The 17,377-nt window shown below is 39.8% G+C and overlaps 1 protein-coding gene across 3 annotated transcripts in view; it reads left to right on the forward strand.

Moving 5' to 3' along the window:
- DNAH11 (dynein axonemal heavy chain 11) overlaps positions 1–17,377 on the forward strand; it is a 299,093-nt gene that overhangs the window by 253,599 nt on the left and 28,117 nt on the right. For 2 of the 3 annotated variants that reach the window (XM_050938580.1, XM_050938578.1), the window contains 8 exons: positions 2,819–2,959; positions 3,665–3,835; positions 5,656–5,778; positions 6,340–6,533; positions 7,575–7,723; positions 8,713–8,840; positions 12,149–12,376; positions 17,029–17,220. In XM_050938580.1, the coding sequence (XP_050794537.1) occupies positions 2,819–2,959; positions 3,665–3,835; positions 5,656–5,778; positions 6,340–6,533; positions 7,575–7,723; positions 8,713–8,840; positions 12,149–12,376; positions 17,029–17,220 (1,326 nt within the window). Of the gene's footprint in view, positions 1–2,816; positions 2,960–3,664; positions 3,836–5,655; positions 5,779–6,339; positions 6,534–7,574; positions 7,724–8,712; positions 8,841–12,148; positions 12,377–17,028; positions 17,221–17,377 lie in introns of all 3 variants that reach the window. The other variant, XM_050938579.1, reaches the window with a different exon arrangement.

Consider the following 17,377-nt stretch of genomic DNA (forward strand, 5'->3'; position numbering starts at 1 on the left):
AAGATCTCTTTTTCAAATGGTAACAGCTAATTTAGGTCCCATCGTTTTATATATATAGTTGGGATTATGTTTTCCCATGTGCATTACTTTGCACTTATCAACACTGAATTACATCGGTCATTTTGTAGCCCAGTCACCCAGTTTTGTGAGATCCCTTTGCAAATCTTCACAGTCTGCTTGGGACTTAATTATCTTGAGTAATTTTGCATTATCTGCAAATTTTGCCACCTTGCTGTTTACCCCTTTTTCTAATCATTTATGAATGTGTTGAACAGAACTGGTCCCAGTACAGATTCCTGAGGGACATCACTACTCGTCCCTCCCCATTCTGAAAACTGACCATTTATTCTTATCCTTTGTTTCCTGTCTTTTAACTTGTTACTGATCCATAAGAGGACCTTCCCTCTTATCCCATGACTGCTTACTTTGATTAAGAACCTTTGGTGAGGGACCTTGTCAAAGGCTTTCTGAAAGTCCAAGTAAATTTTATCCACTGGATCCCATGTCCACATGTTTGTTGACACCCCACCACCACCACCACTCAAAGAATTTTAATAGATTGGTGAGGCATGATTTCCCTTTACAAAAGCTGTGTTGACTCTGCCCACAAATTGTGTTTATTTATGTGTCTGATAATTCTAGGGGTTTTTTTTTACTATAGTTTCAAGCAATTTGCTTGGTACTGAAGTTAGGATTATCAGCCTATAATTGCCAGGATCGCCTCTGGAGCCCTTTTTAAAAATTTGTGTCATATTAGCTATAATCCGGTCATCTGGTACAGAAGCTGATTTAAATGATCAATTCCATCCCACAGTTAGTAGTTCTGCAATTTTCATATTTGAGTTCCTTCAGAATTCTTGGGTGAATGCCATCTGGTCCTGGTGATGTACTATTGTTTAATTTATTAGTTTGTTCCAAAACCACCTCTATTGATATCTCAATCTGGGACAGTTCCTCAGATATGTCACCAAAAAAGAATGGCCCAGGTGTGGGAATCTCCCTCACATCCTCTGTAGTGAAGACTGATGCAAATAATTCATTTAGCTTCTCCGCAATGGCCTTATCTTCCTTGAGTGCTCCTTTAGCACATTGATCGTCCAGTGGCCCCACTGATTGTTGGGCAGGCTTTCTTCTTCTGATGTACTTAAAAAAAAATCGTTGTTAGTTTTTAAGTCTTTTGTTAGTTGCTCTTCAGAGATTCTTTTTTTGACTGCCTAATTATACTTTTACACTTGACTTGCCAGAGTTTTTGCTCCATTCTATTTTCCTCAGTAGGATTTTACTTCCAATTTTTAACCATGCCTTTTACTTTGTTGTTTAGTCATGGTGACACTTTTCGGTCCTCTTGCTATGTTTTTTTAATTTGGGGTATACATTTCATTTGAGCCTCTATTATGATTTTTTTTTAAAGTTTCCATGCAGCTTTCAGGCATTTCACTTTTGTGACTGTACCTTCTAATTTCCATTTAACTAGCTTCCTTATTTTTGTGTAGTTCCCTTTCCTAAATGCTACCGTGGTGGGCTTCTTTGGTGTTCCCCCCACAACGATTTAATTATGCTATGGTTGCTATTACCAGGCATTTTAGCTATATTCATCTCTGGGACCAGATCCTGTGCTGCACTTAGGACTAAATCAAGAATTGCCTCTCCCCTTGTGAGTTTCAGGATTAGCTGCCCCAAGAAGCAGTCACTTATGATGTCAAGAAACTTTATCTCTACTTCTAGTCCTGAGGTGACGTGTACCCATTTGTTACGGGAATAGTTGAAATCCTCCATTATTATTAGAGGTGCTATAAAAATAGAAAACACGGTCTTCCAGAGCATTTCATAATCACCATCACTGTCCTGCTCAGGTGGTTGGTAGTGTTTTCCTACTGCTATATTCCTATTATTCAAGCATGAATTTCTATCCATAGCGATTCTGTGGTACAATGTGATTCATTTAAGATTTGTTTAACTCTTTTCCTTCTTTCACATATAATGCCACTCTTCCACCAGCGCAACCTACTCTGTCATTCCTATATATTTTGTACCCTGGTATTACAATATCCTATTGATTATCATCAAGCCACCAAGTTTCTGTGTTGCATATTATATCAAAATCCTCATTTAATACCAGACACTCAAGTTCATCCACCTTAGGACTTAGACTTCTAGCATGATGATGGGCTTGATTAATAAGTTACTTAATAAAATAAAGGCAAGTTTATAGTGTTGCCATGCAACCAACCTTTCTGCATCAAGAAAACAAATATAAAACTCACACCACTGACATAATAACTTCTCTTAAACTGCTGTTTTAAAATTATAGTAATGTATAGTAAAGAAGATCAAATCAAATCTGATTTCTAACCAGCAAGCCTGGAGCGGGGTGTCCAATTTAATTCTACCTTTGCCAAACATTTTTTTATTGTTTCAGATATATCAGCTGTATCCATGTTGCGTTTCTCACTTCGCAGTGTTAAGAATTTGTCAGTTACATATATGTGACTTAGGCTCTATCTGCACTTAAAATGCTACAGCTGCACAGCTGTAGTGCTTCAGTGTAAACACTATAGTGATAGGGGAGGGGGTGTAATCCAACTCCCCAAGAGGTGATAACTAGATTGATGGAAGAATTCTTCTGTTGACCTAGCACTGTCTACACCAGGGGTTAGGTCAGCTTAACTACGTCTCTTAGGGGTATGGATTTTTCACACTCCTGAGAGACGTATCTATGCCAATGTAACTTTTCACTTTAGATCAGCCCTTAATTATTCAGATCAATGTAATAGTTATGATAGATTTTAAAATGAACTAGGTAACTATCATCTTACAGGTAGCTGAAGCGAAAGAAAATGAAGTTAAAATTAATGAGGCCCGAGAGCATTACAGACCAGTGGCTTTGAGAGCGTCTCTTCTTTACTTTGTTGTTAATGACCTGGACAAAATCAACCCCATCTATCAGTTCTCACTGAAGGTAAAGCTTGATTTCTGGTGTGATACGAAAGACCAAGCATGGGGGTTTGATTACAGAAATTAGCAACCAATTATATTTGTATCAGCTATTAATATTTGTTACTTAAGGGGTGTTTGTGTGTGTGAGTGAGGGTTGTGCATTTTCCCACCGATTCCTCACAATATTGAACTTCCCAATACTCTCTTTTGTCAGATGTTTACATTCTGATTATGTGAGTAATGCTTACCTTATTTTTGTTAAATCTTCCTGCAAGGCCAAGTGAATAGAGAGATTTGAAGCATTCACTAAACAATGTATTACAATAAATATACTAAAAGTGACTGGCTGAGGACGGAAAGTCTCCTTCCTTGAAACCACCAAGCTTTTCACTTTGAGGGAATGTGTCAGTTTTAGGATGTCCAGTGGGTGGGAAAGATTGGTGGAGTCAGTTAACATATATTGTTTGCTCCTGAGTTAAATGAATAGACTGAAAAATGTTGGGATTTTGTAATCCCCAACCCCTTTCCTCCCTCTCTTCCCCCTTGGAGAAAACTTTCTCCAAGCCTACTCTTTCAGGGGGAGGGGCGTGATCTTGCGCAGTGTCTCCATTTTGTACTGCTCAGGCACTTACTTTGAAAAGCCTTACATTGGAGATCTATTAAATAGCTCTTAAAAACCAACAAACAAAAATCCTTTTAACAACCATGTGATCCTACATCTCATTAGGCCTTCAACACAGTCTTTCATAAAGCAATTGTTTGGGCTGAATCATCAGAGGATCTGCAGGGGCACATCACCAACCTGACAGAAGCTGTTACATACTCTGTCTTCCTTTACACCAATCAGGGACTTTTTGAAAAGGATAAACTCACCTTCCTAGCCCAGACAATGTTTCAGGTAAGGCAGGGCGGGGGGGAATTCAGGCAGTAGTGGTGGGGAGTGTGGTTTATTTTACCTATTTCTTATTTACAAGAAAATATCAGTGTCGGAGGATACATCATATCTTCCTGTGGTTGTACAGCACCTAACATACTGTGAATGCTACTGCAATATCAATATTATTATTAACTTCCACAGCTATTTTATGTAAGTCTTTATTTTCTTTGAGCATTTAAAAATGTTGTTATACTCCTCTGTGTACATTATAGGGATGAAAATTATGGAAGTGCTGCTTGCAGTTCCCTAGGTACGGTTGTGTAGAATTTGGCACTTATAGCAGAGATTCTCCAAGTAATAAAAATATCTTTTGATTTCAGGCTGAGATTCAGGCCAGGTAGGATACAAGTAAATAATAAGTAGGTCCTGACCCATCAGCCCCTGATCTTGGGGCTGGGTGAGACAGATTATACCCCCTACATCGTTTGCCTTTCTTTCAATCTGATCCCCCAGTCAGCATGTGTGTGTGAGACTCTTGGGTCACAGGCTGTCTTTTATCCATTTCAAAGTTCCTTTGTTCAAGAGTTCCTGCCTGAAGACCTGAGGTTTTGAGAAGATCTCCTGAACCTAGTCAGATTTCTGATGCATTTCTCCAGAGGTGATAGGAGGTAGTCTTCCAACAGTGGAGTCGCTGTATTGTCCATCTGAGCACTAGGAAATTGAATTAGTCATTGCTGGATTCCTGGGTAGCTGGGGAGAACTCCAGCTGGAATTAACTCTCAGGATAGAGATGGGTTTCAGAGTGGTAGCTGTGTTAGTCTGTATCAGCAAAACAGCAAGGAGTCGTTATGGCACCTTAGAGACTAATAAATTTATTTGGGCATACACTTTAATTCCCATTCTTCACAGTGTGCAGGGGGAGGAGAGACAACACAGATAGTGGTGGTAAGTGTGTAGTTAAAAAGACACATTTGAATTCAATATTTTTATTGTACATTCAACCTATGGGCTAGATTTGTCTCCCCCTGATATAGTTTTGTGGTATTCCTGATGTGTTTAACTTCTGCAGATACTTAAGCTTTCGTTTAAAAAAGTTGCCACCCCTTCTCATTGCAAAAAAAACATTCCAAATGAGTCATTGTGGTCTCCCTGAGTCTAAAGAGAGCCTAGAACAATGACTCTGACAAGTGTGAATTTCCTGTCCCTCAGTATGTGTTTAAAGGGGGTGGAGGATAAATATAAGGAGTTGAATGGAACTCAGGTCTCCTTAGCCACTTGGGTAGTGCTATTTAAAAAAAAAATCTTATACAGTCAAAGCCCAGAATAACTCTGATCTTTAAGAACTATGGTTTAAATTTGTTTTTCTCATATAACAACTCTTTTTACTCTAGCTAAAGAATCAGAAATCATAGCTATTATTGTAATCTAGCTATTTTTAAAGGACTTGGGTGCTACTGCTAGCATAGAGCATAATGACAATTTTAACTTCTTCAAAATTATTTAGTTCAGAGGTTGTTGGTGGGTATTTTGGTGTCTAACAGTCTGAGGCAAGTTCTGCAGTGTGTACTACAAACGTAAGGCTAAGTTTGAAAATGTTTGTGGGTAATGGAGGTCTAGGAATTGATCTCACTCCATTACTTCTCTTATAATATATTTCTATTCATTATTTTAAAATAATTGGCTAAAGCTAAATTCTTCTATTGGAGCTACAGAAGATTGTCACCAGAATTTTCAGTGCTTTATGCTGCCTATTCAATAATGTCTGTTGAGTGGTAAATACTTTGTCACAAGTGACTGCCAAGTAAACCTGATGACCTTTTTCAATTTTGTATGCTGTCAAGATTCTGCTGAGAAGTAAAGAGATAGAACTCCTTGAACTGGATTTCCTGCTTCGATTCGCAGTCGAACACACTCACAAGAGCTCTGTTGACTTTTTAACTCCTCAGTCATGGAGTGCCATTAGGGTAGGTTTGGAGAATTGTTTTTCAGTTCTAAATTTTATTTCATGTTATTTCTGGAGACTTCCTAGAGCTAAATAATGTCAGATAAAGTCATATATTCCATAGTAAATTTTAGTACAACTTGCAGTGCTATTGAATGAGTTGTCCTTGCATTTTAATTTTTTTCCCCTGAGATGATAAAATCATATATGTATTTCATGTGGAAATGATTTTCTATAATCTCGGCATACCTCCAGGAACGTAATTCTAATCTTCACACAGTTTCTTACTCTCAGAAAAAACTAATCTTATGTGTTACAGTATATGGTAGATGGGTATTTAACTGTAAACAGATTGTACGGAGATATGAAATGGGGTAATCTTTTACAAAAAAAAACATTTAGTAATATAGGCTGTAAGTATAAATTGTGCTTTAAATTAGGCCATAGGTGTCAAATAATATTACTAGTATTAGTAAATGTAAAATGTATTTAATTATCACCCCAACTATATTATTAGTAAAATGTATTTCATTATCACCCCAACTGTATGTCATGGGCATATCACCCGTTTGGTGTGTTCCAGGCCATTGCTCTAATGGATGAGTTCCGAGGGTTAGACAGAGATATCGAAGGGTCTCCTAAAAGATGGAAGAAATGGGTGGACTCAGAATGCCCAGAAAAGGAAAAGTTCCCACAGGAATGGAAAAACAAAAGATATCTTCAGAAACTTATCATATTGAGGGCACTGCGCCCAGATAGAATGACCTATGCTCTTAGGTATGGTCTTTGACATTGTGTGTATCCATGGAACCACACGTGAAGATGGCTTATTGGATGTGTAACCCGCTGTGCTGAACTTTTCAATTATGGGAATCTAATTTACAAGCTATGTGGTCAGTCAGAGCCTGAGATTGATTATTGGCCTTTGTGGCAATAGTACCTATCTATTCCTAATAGGCCTATCTATTCTTTTTCAGGTATTTGTGAGAAGGTGGTGGGATCAGATGGGGGTGATTGACTGTTTATAGAGAATTGGCTTATTTATAGATTGGTGATTTTATTAGATTCTATACATGTGCCCTGAGCCACAAGGAGGGCCTCATTTATAATTAAAAAAAAAATCTATTTTCGTGACTGCTCACTTTTTAGTCATATTTCTCTCTTAATATTCATTCTTTTTCTAGGGATAGCAGTTAGATTCATGGGATGGTAATTCTCCATCTCACTCTTCTTTAAAAATCTGTGATCCTCAAAACATTTCAACCGAGTATATTTATCCAAACCCTCCGAGATTTTTTTTAAATCCCTTGCCTCCCAAAGAATGGTACCTTTCACCCGACTGCCCAAACCCTACCAGCTGTGCTACCATAGGTGCTGGAACTAGAGGTGCTGCGGGTGCTGCAGCACCCCCTGGCTTGAAGCGGTTTCCATTGTATACTGGGTTTGAAGTTTTGTTCAGTGGCTTTCAGCACCCCCACTATATAAATTGTTCCCAGCACCCCTGTATGCTACCCATGCTCACACCTTCCTAGGAAGAAGCATTCCCTTACTGATTACTTGCTGTGCCTAGCTGGCCTTTCTATCACATTGTCATTGTCCCCTTTCCTGAACAGCCATATGCCAGATTTTTTTGTACCCGCTTTACCACCTGGCTGCCCTTCCCTTCCTTCCCTTAGCTTGCTTCCCTGACACCTTTCTTTAATGAAACTGCTACTAGCCTAGAAGCAGCAGGTTATGTAGTCTGAGAAGAACTCAGGATCCAAGTCTGTAATTGTGAATATTCTTGGTGTCTTCAGTTTATACTTTATATTTATATAGAAACTTTGTGGAGGAAAAACTAGGTTCCAAGTATGTGGAGAGCACCAGGATGGACTTAGCAAAATTATATGAAGACAGCAGTCCAGCCACTCCAGTGTTTTTCATCCTCTCCCCTGGAGTAGACCCTCTTAAAGATGTGGAGACACTTGGTGAGTGTGTTTTCAATAGAGGTTGTGCTTGCACAGGAGAAGGAAAGTAAATATCTATAGGCCCAATCCTGCTGGACATTGAAGACAATGGGACTTTGGGCTTTGGTTTAAAGGGAGTAGGGATTGGGTCCTAAATTTTAAAATCTTAAACAAAACCAAAACAATGTGTCCTCATAAAAGAATAGAAATGAATATGACAAAGTTGGGCCGGGTTTATTTTTAACAAAAGAATTAAGTTGTAAAGTTTCCCCACCCCACACCTATTTGTGGTAAATGGAGTGGATGAAAAGTGCAAGGCTATTAGCACAATAGTATGAAGAAATTTTTAGACTGAACATTCCTCTGCTTGGCATAATGCAAGTTTCTTTTGTACTGTTTTCTACCTTTTGACTAGATGAGGGCCAGAGGGCAATTTTCTCCATGCTCATGTAATCTTGTGCCCCCTGTGACTAAATAATGGTCATTATACAAACTATATTCAATTGTGTAAAGCACTGTCGCTTTATACTTAGGATTACTATTCCCCACAGACTACACTGAGAATACCAGGTTAATACAGCTGTGACCTGACTGTGCTCAATTTAAACTCAGGCCTCACAAGGTGAGAGGTTTGTGCATTTACCCACTGAACCAATCAGTTAAAAAAATGATGTGATATCTACCACATGTTGCTCCTTTTTTATAAAGGAATTGCTTTGTACCCCCTGTAAGAGTTTCTAAAGCTCAGTAACAATGCCTAACATCTATCAAAATGTCAAAAGGTTCATTATCTTAAAACCAAGGGAACAGATTTCTGCAGGCTTTTTCTAATACTAGCAATAAGGCTGCTGTTGAGAGCTCGCAGTTTCGCTTGTTGAAATTGTAAGAGTTTAGTGAAGTGCTTCAGAAGAACTAATATATATATTGCACCAGTGATAGTGAAATTAATGAGTTATCATTTTTCCCCTTTCTGCTCTGTTCGTTTCCTACCCCTATCACTTCCCTTATAGGCAAAAAACTTGGGTTTACTATCGACTCTGGAAAATTCCATAATATCTCTTTAGGACAAGGTCAAGAGATGGTGGCAGAAGAGGCACTAGAGGAAGCTGCCACACATGGGCATTGGGTCATTCTCCAAGTAAGTGTTAAACAGCACAATAGAGGATAGTGGTGCACTCAGTTAGGTGAATGGCTGTTTGCGCTAGTGAAGTAACTGCAAGGTAAGGATTGTCCAACAAGGTACAACTTTCTGTGGAATTCAAAAAGGCTACAAACAGAACATTTTGTTTTGTTTTTCTTCTGCCTTTGTAAACAACAAGGTAAATGTTCACATATATTGAGTGTTCATAGCATTCTGCCTTTACCCTCACAATTACAAGCACTACCTTTGTATTCCCAATAGGGCCAGGAGAGATAATACAAGAAGGCTCCCTATGGCTAGGCATGATTATGTCCTCAGGAACACTCTTCTCCTACATAATTAAGAACTCTTGTTCCATTGAGTAGGCCATAATGGAGTTGTCTAATAAAATTAGAATGGCTAGCCCTTGGGAAGCTGTATAATCAGCACTGGAGTGCTGCTCTTCAGAGATAGCAGTAGCAGCTTTGGCTAGCATTGTGTGAATTGAGAATCCACTCTCTGCAACAAACAAAAAGCTCTTTACAATGCCCTGGTGAACTATCATTCTTGGTGCAGCCACAGAAGTTGACAGGAACACTGGGATTGTTAGTGTCACTAATGCAAGGTGCTGTGACCAGCAGCTTTACATTGTATTTTATAGTGTGCTAATATATGTAATGGTCACATTGTCCTGAAACACTACTGGAAGCGTTGGTTCCAGGCCTTGCCAATAAAAGATATTAGGGGAGCCACATTATTCCTTCCAATTCTATTCTTACACCATCAGCACTGCATCAGGTTGTCAACCTAATTATCTGCTGCAAACATTAGTTGCTGTTTAGCTGTTCTTGTAATAAAATAAATAATTGCAGTGACTAAAGGCCCCAGCTGAAGTCAGGGCCACATTGTGCCAGGCACTGTACTGAAACAGAGACAATATTTTTAAAAAATAATTGAGATTGTAATTATAACATTTTCACCGTTTTTTCAGCTCGCTTTACCGGTGAGCTATTCAAGCTTATCTACCAGGAGGTGTGCCTTTCAGCTAATATTGATATAGTTCTTACTAAGTAAAGCAATGGTATTATCGGAGAAAACAGAGAGAGAAGGAGCTGAAAAGTGGTGGATTGCAATTTGAGTGCTCAGCACCTCACAGGCTCGGGCCTAGAAGCAGGGGTAATGAAGGCAGCCCAGTTTCAGCTGTGACATACCTCTGAAGCCTCAGGTGACATAGGTGAAGGTTCAAGCAGCTTTTGGCGATGTAGTGCTTTTCAGCTCTTCAGCTCGTGGTGCTTTTGTAGACCAACAACCTAGAAAATCACACACCATTCTTGTCTAATATGCCCAGGCTGGTCACACCTGAAGCATCCAAAGGGTCCCCCTCAGCCACCACCTTTGAGGGCTTCCACTAGACTGTGGAACTACCCCAGCCCCCTGTAGCTCTTGTATATTACCCCATTTTTGGCCATTTGAGAATTTTCCCTTTGAGAGCTTCCCTGGGCCACCACCTTTTTGGCTTCCCCTCAGTTTACCATCCTGCCGTGGCTGCTCATCTCCCTTGGCCTCAAAGAAGGCCTCTGCCCATTCAACAGCTTCTTCTTTCTCTCCTCCACCCCCACACCAGCTGAAAGCATCTCACCCAGCTGTTGGCTTCCAAGGGGACAATCTTTAGGAACTGATCCAGGACAATTTGGTCCATGATTCTCTCTCCAGCTGGCCTTGGGGCCGAGCCACAGAGGCATGAGATCCTGTAATTTCTGAGCCACCACTCGTGGCTGTGCCCGTCACGAAAATGGTTCTACCTGAAACCAGTGTTTCTAGGCCTCTGGAGCCAGTCCCTCTTGATCCAGAATGACTGCCTTCACTGCCAGGTAGGAGATCACATGCTCTTTGCTTATTGCTCAGCAAGTGGCCTGAGCTTTGCCCATCAGGAATGGTGCTACATGAGCCACCCAAGTTGATCCTTCTCATCCTGTGTTGCTTGCCACTCTCTCAAACACTCAGAGGATGCCTTTGGTATTGTGTTTTGGTCCCTGCTTTGGCAGGCCTGAGGCCAGCCAGCTCATGGTTCCATCACCAACCATGTTGCCCGGCATCCCTTATCCCAACTGTTCTGTAACCACACTTGTTGTTGAAAGGGTGCATCTTGTCACCTCTGTTTAATGGCGAACTGTGCCTCCTACTGTTTCTTCAGGTTCTTCATCAATCACATGAGCAGAACCTGGGTCGGCTGCTGCTGCTGTTCTTGTTGCCACTGTACTGTGACCATCTGCTGCTGCTGTCCTGTTATCAACAGGCAGATCGCAACCTCCATTTTTCCTCTTACCCATGCAAATGTGGTATGGGACAGCCAATGTCATGGGCTCAGCTTTCTCTTCACTGGGCACCAAAGAGCCACCTTACTCCCTCCCCGCCAGTATCCGGGGCTGATGTGAGATGCCCACATTCTCCACCATCTGTGACACAGTAAGGCTTCTCCCATATCTGAGAGGCATTCCCTGCCACACACAGTCTCCTTTCCTTTAGGTATATTGTCCAAACATAAGCCAATAAACAAACAAGACACCAGCCCCTTAGCTCACCTTTTGTCCTAGGGTTTCATGGACTCCCTTCCCTAGGATCTCTGGTTATCCTGCTTCTGGCAGCTTTCTAGTCCCAGCCAACTCCCTTCTCAGCCAGTCTTCCTTCAGCTCTGCTGCTCTTCTGGAATAGTAACTCCAGGGCAACCTTCCTGGGCAACTGGCCTCTTACATCAGTGGCCACCACAGGAGTTAGTGCCACTCCTCTGGGGTTCCTCTCCCCAGGCACAGTGTGTCCCAATCACTCCTCCTCTTCCTGCCCTGTGACAGGCCTTTATAGCCCCAGGTGTAGCACTTCCCCCTTCAACAGGATCACCTGGGTCCACCTGCTCTGACTCAGGGGAGCTGAACCAAGTCTATTCACAGGGCCCAGCTGCCCCATGACAGGGCCCAGTTCCATAAAACACTTTGGTATGTGCTTAAGAGCTTTGCTGAACAGGGATGAAATTGCTCATATGCTTAAAATTAACCACGTGTTTTAGTGCCTTGCTAAATCAAGGCTTGAAACCTTCAGAGGCTAGTGAAATATCTGCTAATGTAACCGATGTCCTTCTTAGAATCTTTAATGTTTCTGCTTCTGCACCACCAGCTCATTTAATAGTGAAATGTCATTTGGAGATGAGTGCCTGTTCCTTTTCATGAAACTGCCTTAACAGTGTTTTTAAAGCTATTTAAAGTGTATACTTTACTTCTGAAATAATAAACCTATACTTATCTCACAGTGAATACGTTCATGTTTTCCTACAGAATGTTCATCTAGTAGCCAAGTGGTTGGGGACCTTAGAGAAACTCCTTGAACAATACAGCAAAGGAAGCCACTCTGATTTCCGGGTCTTTATTAGTGCTGAACCAGCTCCAACCCCAGAAGAACACATCATCCCTCAAGGAATTCTAGAAAACTCAATTAAAATTACCAGTGAACCCCCTACTGGGGTGCTAGCTAATTTGCATGCTGCCCTCTACAACTTTGACCAGGTAAGGACAACATTTACATAATGTATGGGTTTGGGTTTTTTAATTACTACAAACTTTTGTAAATAACTGGTCTACCAGGGCTGGGAGCTTGTTGCTGGGGTCATGGTATCCATTCCATATGAAAACAAAGGTAACAACTCTGCCCTATCCTGCCTCCTTGTAATCAATTTCCCATCATCATGGGGCAAAGTGCTTCAGATACTATCTCTGATTGTATTTCCCAGTATTAGGTAGTAGAGCAGTATAGGGTTAACCAACACAATGCTTTCCTTTTGTCAGTCAGGGAAGCAGCACATCAGACATGTAACTGTGTTGGCCACCTCAACATCAGAGAAATGTCATGGCCCAGCATTTGATACTCTGCCTCCCAACTAGCAATCTAAGAGTGCCATGTCAGCTCCCCCTTTCCTACCATGACGTCTTCCAACCTGTGCTGGCTTCCCCACCACTGCAAATTCCTGACAGTGCCTGCTACATATAATCTTTCCACCTCTATTATTAGTAGTAGTAGTAGTGGTAACAGTAGTTTTAATTCTCACAAAGGGATTTTATAGTCCAAATCATGGTGGTGTATCCTTCTCTATTCTTAGTAGGTACCATGTGTCCATCCATCTCTTTTTTCCTTGGTAGCCCTAGCCTAGATCTGGTGATCTTCAGAACATACCTAACTGTTTTCCCAACCTCTTCTGGAAGTGAGTTGATTGAGGGTGATTTGAGGGAGCAGGGAGGCTGGTTAGGTGATATGATGTTGGAAAGAGGCAAGAAGAAGTTTTCTTCTTTGATTAGATCTAAGAGTGTCACTGTATCTGGACACCCTACTTTTTTTTTAATGGATATTATGTAATACTTGTTCATTCCAGCAGCACATTACAGAAAGAACTGGCTTAGAGCCACTTGCAGAGTCTCCCAGTCTCTGGGATTCCCCAAATGTTGAAAAGTCTCCGCACTGATTGCTACAATACTTCTACACACCTAGCATGGCTGTCTAGTGTGTCAAACAGCCCTGGGGCAATGGGCAGCCAGCATAATGTAAGCCTTGTGACTGACATATACCATGCACATGCACATGCCGAGCAGACAAAGGCCAGTCTGAGCATCAGGCATGTATGTAAGTGGGACTTTGCACAGTTCAGGTGGCACAAAGTATGTATTCTGGCCACAGCTGGTCAAGTTCTCCTCGTACAAGGCAAAGTCCACAGGCAAAAATCTAGCTTGTACAGTGGGACTGGCTCCTGTGCCAGCCACTCCACCACTTCCTCAGGCATAGGGGAAACAGTTAACTACTGTGATAGTAAATTGGTATTACTGTAGATTGTTTAATTGAAAGGCATGTGAATGGGGATCTATTTCAATGTAACAGCAATTCTGGGTCTTTAAAAGGTTGTATATTTCTTAATTTTCATACATTCACCTAAATTATAGAAACTCAAACTACATAAACTAAATTTCAATAAGACCTATTAATAATCTCTACAATGAAACCTCCAGGTAATTTTTTAAACCTCAGTCTTGTTCCTTTTTAAATATGGTGAATATTATTTTCTTTTATGATGATGAAGCAAAAACCCTTATTTCCTTACAGATGAATTCTAAGGTTGATGAATTAGATACTTAAGATGAATCGTCTCTTTCACTTGCCTTTAATGTTAATATTTGTAACATTCTTGATCATCGATGTTAATGCATATGCCATAAGCCAGCAATATGACTGTAAACTGACAGAAAACAGTGATTGTTTATGCAATATCTTGACTCTCTTATTGATAGCCTCTACGGTTAATTTTATTATTTATTGTAACTTCAAGTTCGAGTGGTCTTTTTCCTTAGTTTTGTGTCCGATTGTAATATCACAGCCTTTTTTTGCAAATCAACTGTTTTGACTCTATTTTGAAACTATAAAAAAAGCCTTCTTGCAGAAAAAGAAAACCCAACACAATGTATATAACTGATTCATTAGTTGTCCCACCTCTCCCCAAAAGAAAAGCCTTAGTGAAGAATTTGACCTTACTCTAAAAGTATAGTTGGTCGAGTAGACAATGTTTATGAACATTTGCTCCATTCTAAATGACTCTTGGACACACCGTGGGTTTTTGTGCACAAATGCTGCATACCCTTTTTATGAATTCCTGTGCTTATATACAAATAAGGGTATTTGCTGTTTGATGTTGGTCTTTCATTAGTCACCTGTATAAAATTTTTTTGTAAAACTGCTGGGAAGGAGAGAACAGGAAGCAATGGCCAACTGACTCAGGGCCTTGTATGTAAGGGAAAAAGAGGCTTAAGAATGGGGGAATAGCATGCCTTGGTGTCCACCCCACAACCTATTTCTCCCTTGACACCCTGTTCCTCCTGGAGTCCCTTATTCTGGGAGGACTTGTAGATCACTTTCCAGTTTCAGTTCAGTTCAGTTCTACAACTGGATAAGCTGTGCATACAGAATCAAGCTCATACATCTCATTGAAATGTGCCAAGATAAAGACTATTTTAACTGTATGTACTTTAGTATTCTAGTGATTCAAATATTTGATTTGCAAGAATTTTGTCTCTAGCACACAGGAAGGCAGGGCCTGAAGTTATTTGCCTTGATAAAAATGAGGCATGATGGTGAAAATTTTAAGTGCCACTGTTCTAAGGAACCCCTTTGGGCAACACAGAATACAGAGAGCTCCACACCAGGTTTTCTGGGCCAGAGAAATGGTGGTTATGATGTGAGGGCGGTAGAGGAAATGAAGGAGGAGATCATGGAGAATTCCTAGGGGAAATAATTGTGTGTACTCTTGGTTAAGCAGGAAGTTTTTATAGTGGAATTTTTTTTTGTACAACTATATAGTTGTTTATAATACATCATCACAGCATTTTATTTTTTTTTTAACAGAAAGATGAAATATATCCGTGAAGACTGTTTTTAGCAAAAGCATGTTGCATGGAGTTGTTTAGCTAAAATATTACTGAGTTATGGTGACTTTTTCAAAAATGAGAAATGCTCTTATGCCTAGGAGGGTTGTTTATCTGAAATGTGAATCTTAAAGCTGGCACAAAGGAGAAATTATTGCAACTTTGATTTTCTGACACCATAATTCATCCTGGGATGTTTAAAAGGCATCTAGTAAGAAATAGTTCTCGTACAGACAGGACATCCTGGAATTCGAAGATATACTTTAATTTAACTCTATTCTGAATTAAAATATGGCTCATTTGTTTTTTTAAAGATTTGAACTGGATTATCAATTTCTAAAGGTGAGATTTTCAACAGGAAGCTCTAGTTGTATTTTCTTATGGTTGTCAGTCAGTGGTGGTTGAGGTAAACTTTTGCACTACAGACTCTTTGGCAGATATATCAAGACTAAGTTAAGTACTTACTGTCCTTATTATCAGAGGGGTAGCCGTGTTAGTCTGGATCTGTAAAAGCAACGAGTCCTGTGGCACCTTATAGACTAACAGACGTATTGGAGCATGAGCTTTCAGGGGTGAATATCCACTTTATCGTTGCATGCATCTGACGAAGTGGGTATTCACCCATGAAAGCTCATGCTCCAATACGTCTGTTAGTCTATAAGGTGCCACAGGACTCTTTGCTGCTTGTCCTTATTATGTTTCATGTAAAGTTATTTGACATTTCAGTAGGAGCAACTGCAGTTTTAAAAAATATTCATTACACTATAGCCAGCCATGGGTAGGACAAATTTTGTGGTGTGTGGATTTCTATATGAGGGTCAGGAAGATCGAGTCAGATTCATAAATCCTACTCCAATATTGTATTTCTGATTATTTAATTCACTAATTTGCCCAGAAGAAATTTTGTTATAGGACTTGATGCTCCCCACCATGAGATGTTTCCCAGTCTTTGTGTGGGGGAAACATGTTCTCCTGCTCACAATTTCCTACTCATTCTTCCATTAGGGAAGGTGTTTTGCCTTGACAGCCAGAGATTTAGCCCTCAGAAATTTTGTATACCTAAGATGTATATGGATATCAAAAATCAATTTTAACATTAATTGCTTCTTACACACAATTATAGCAATTCAAAAGAGTTTGGGGTGCAAGGAATGTAGATTCAGGATCATACTTTAGAAAAATATTTTTCTAAAGTTTGACTCAGGAACTTAAAAAAAAAAAGCTGTACAGAAACTCCTATTTCCAAGTTTCTGTCAATGAAGACTAAAGAAAACAATTAAATTACAATTACCAAACATACCTTTTTTTGGAAAAGGCACATGATAACTTCTCTATGGAATTTTAAACTACTCTATAGAATTCTATAGTGGGAATACCATTCTCTGTGAGATTGTCTTTAACGTGGTCTATTTTATAAAAAATATCCTAAATCAAATTATATGATTTTTGAGTAATATAGAAACTTATTTAATTTCTATAGTCTTATTGAGTTAAATCCTACTAAATTCTATAGGCCTCTTCCATAAGGGCAGTACAGTGCTCCTTCTTATATAAAAAGATAATTTATCTGGTCAACAATTCTGTTTAACTATAATAAAAAGTATATAAAGTGAAAAATACTTTAGGCTCCAATCTTGCAAACACTGCTCCGTTTGCTTAACTTCAAAAGTGTGAGTAGTCCCATTGGCCCAAGTAAGCCAACTACGCCTATAACGTAATGGTCATTGGATAAAAACATTGCTTTTCTTCTTTGGCAGGATACACTTGAATTGTGCTCCAGGGAGACGGAGTTTAAAAGCATACTCTTTTCTCTGTGCTACTTTCATACTTGTGTGGCTGGGAGGCTCAAGTTTGGACCACAAGGCTGGAATCGAAGATATCCTTTCAATACTGGAGATCTCACCATTTGTGTCAATGTCCTCTACAACTATTTAGAGGCACACACTAAAGTAAGACTTAGTGGTCAAGTAACCTCTTACCAAGATTGTTCTGAATCTGTCAGTCTTAGATACTGAAGGAGTGGGACATAATTTCTCTGTGCAGCTGTTATTAAAATAGCTTACATTATATGCATCTATTGCTGACTATGAAAATATACCAGATCAA

Source organism: Gopherus flavomarginatus, chromosome 2 (assembly GCF_025201925.1).
Source record: "Gopherus flavomarginatus isolate rGopFla2 chromosome 2, rGopFla2.mat.asm, whole genome shotgun sequence".
Classification (NCBI taxonomy): Eukaryota; Metazoa; Chordata; order Testudines; family Testudinidae; genus Gopherus; species Gopherus flavomarginatus.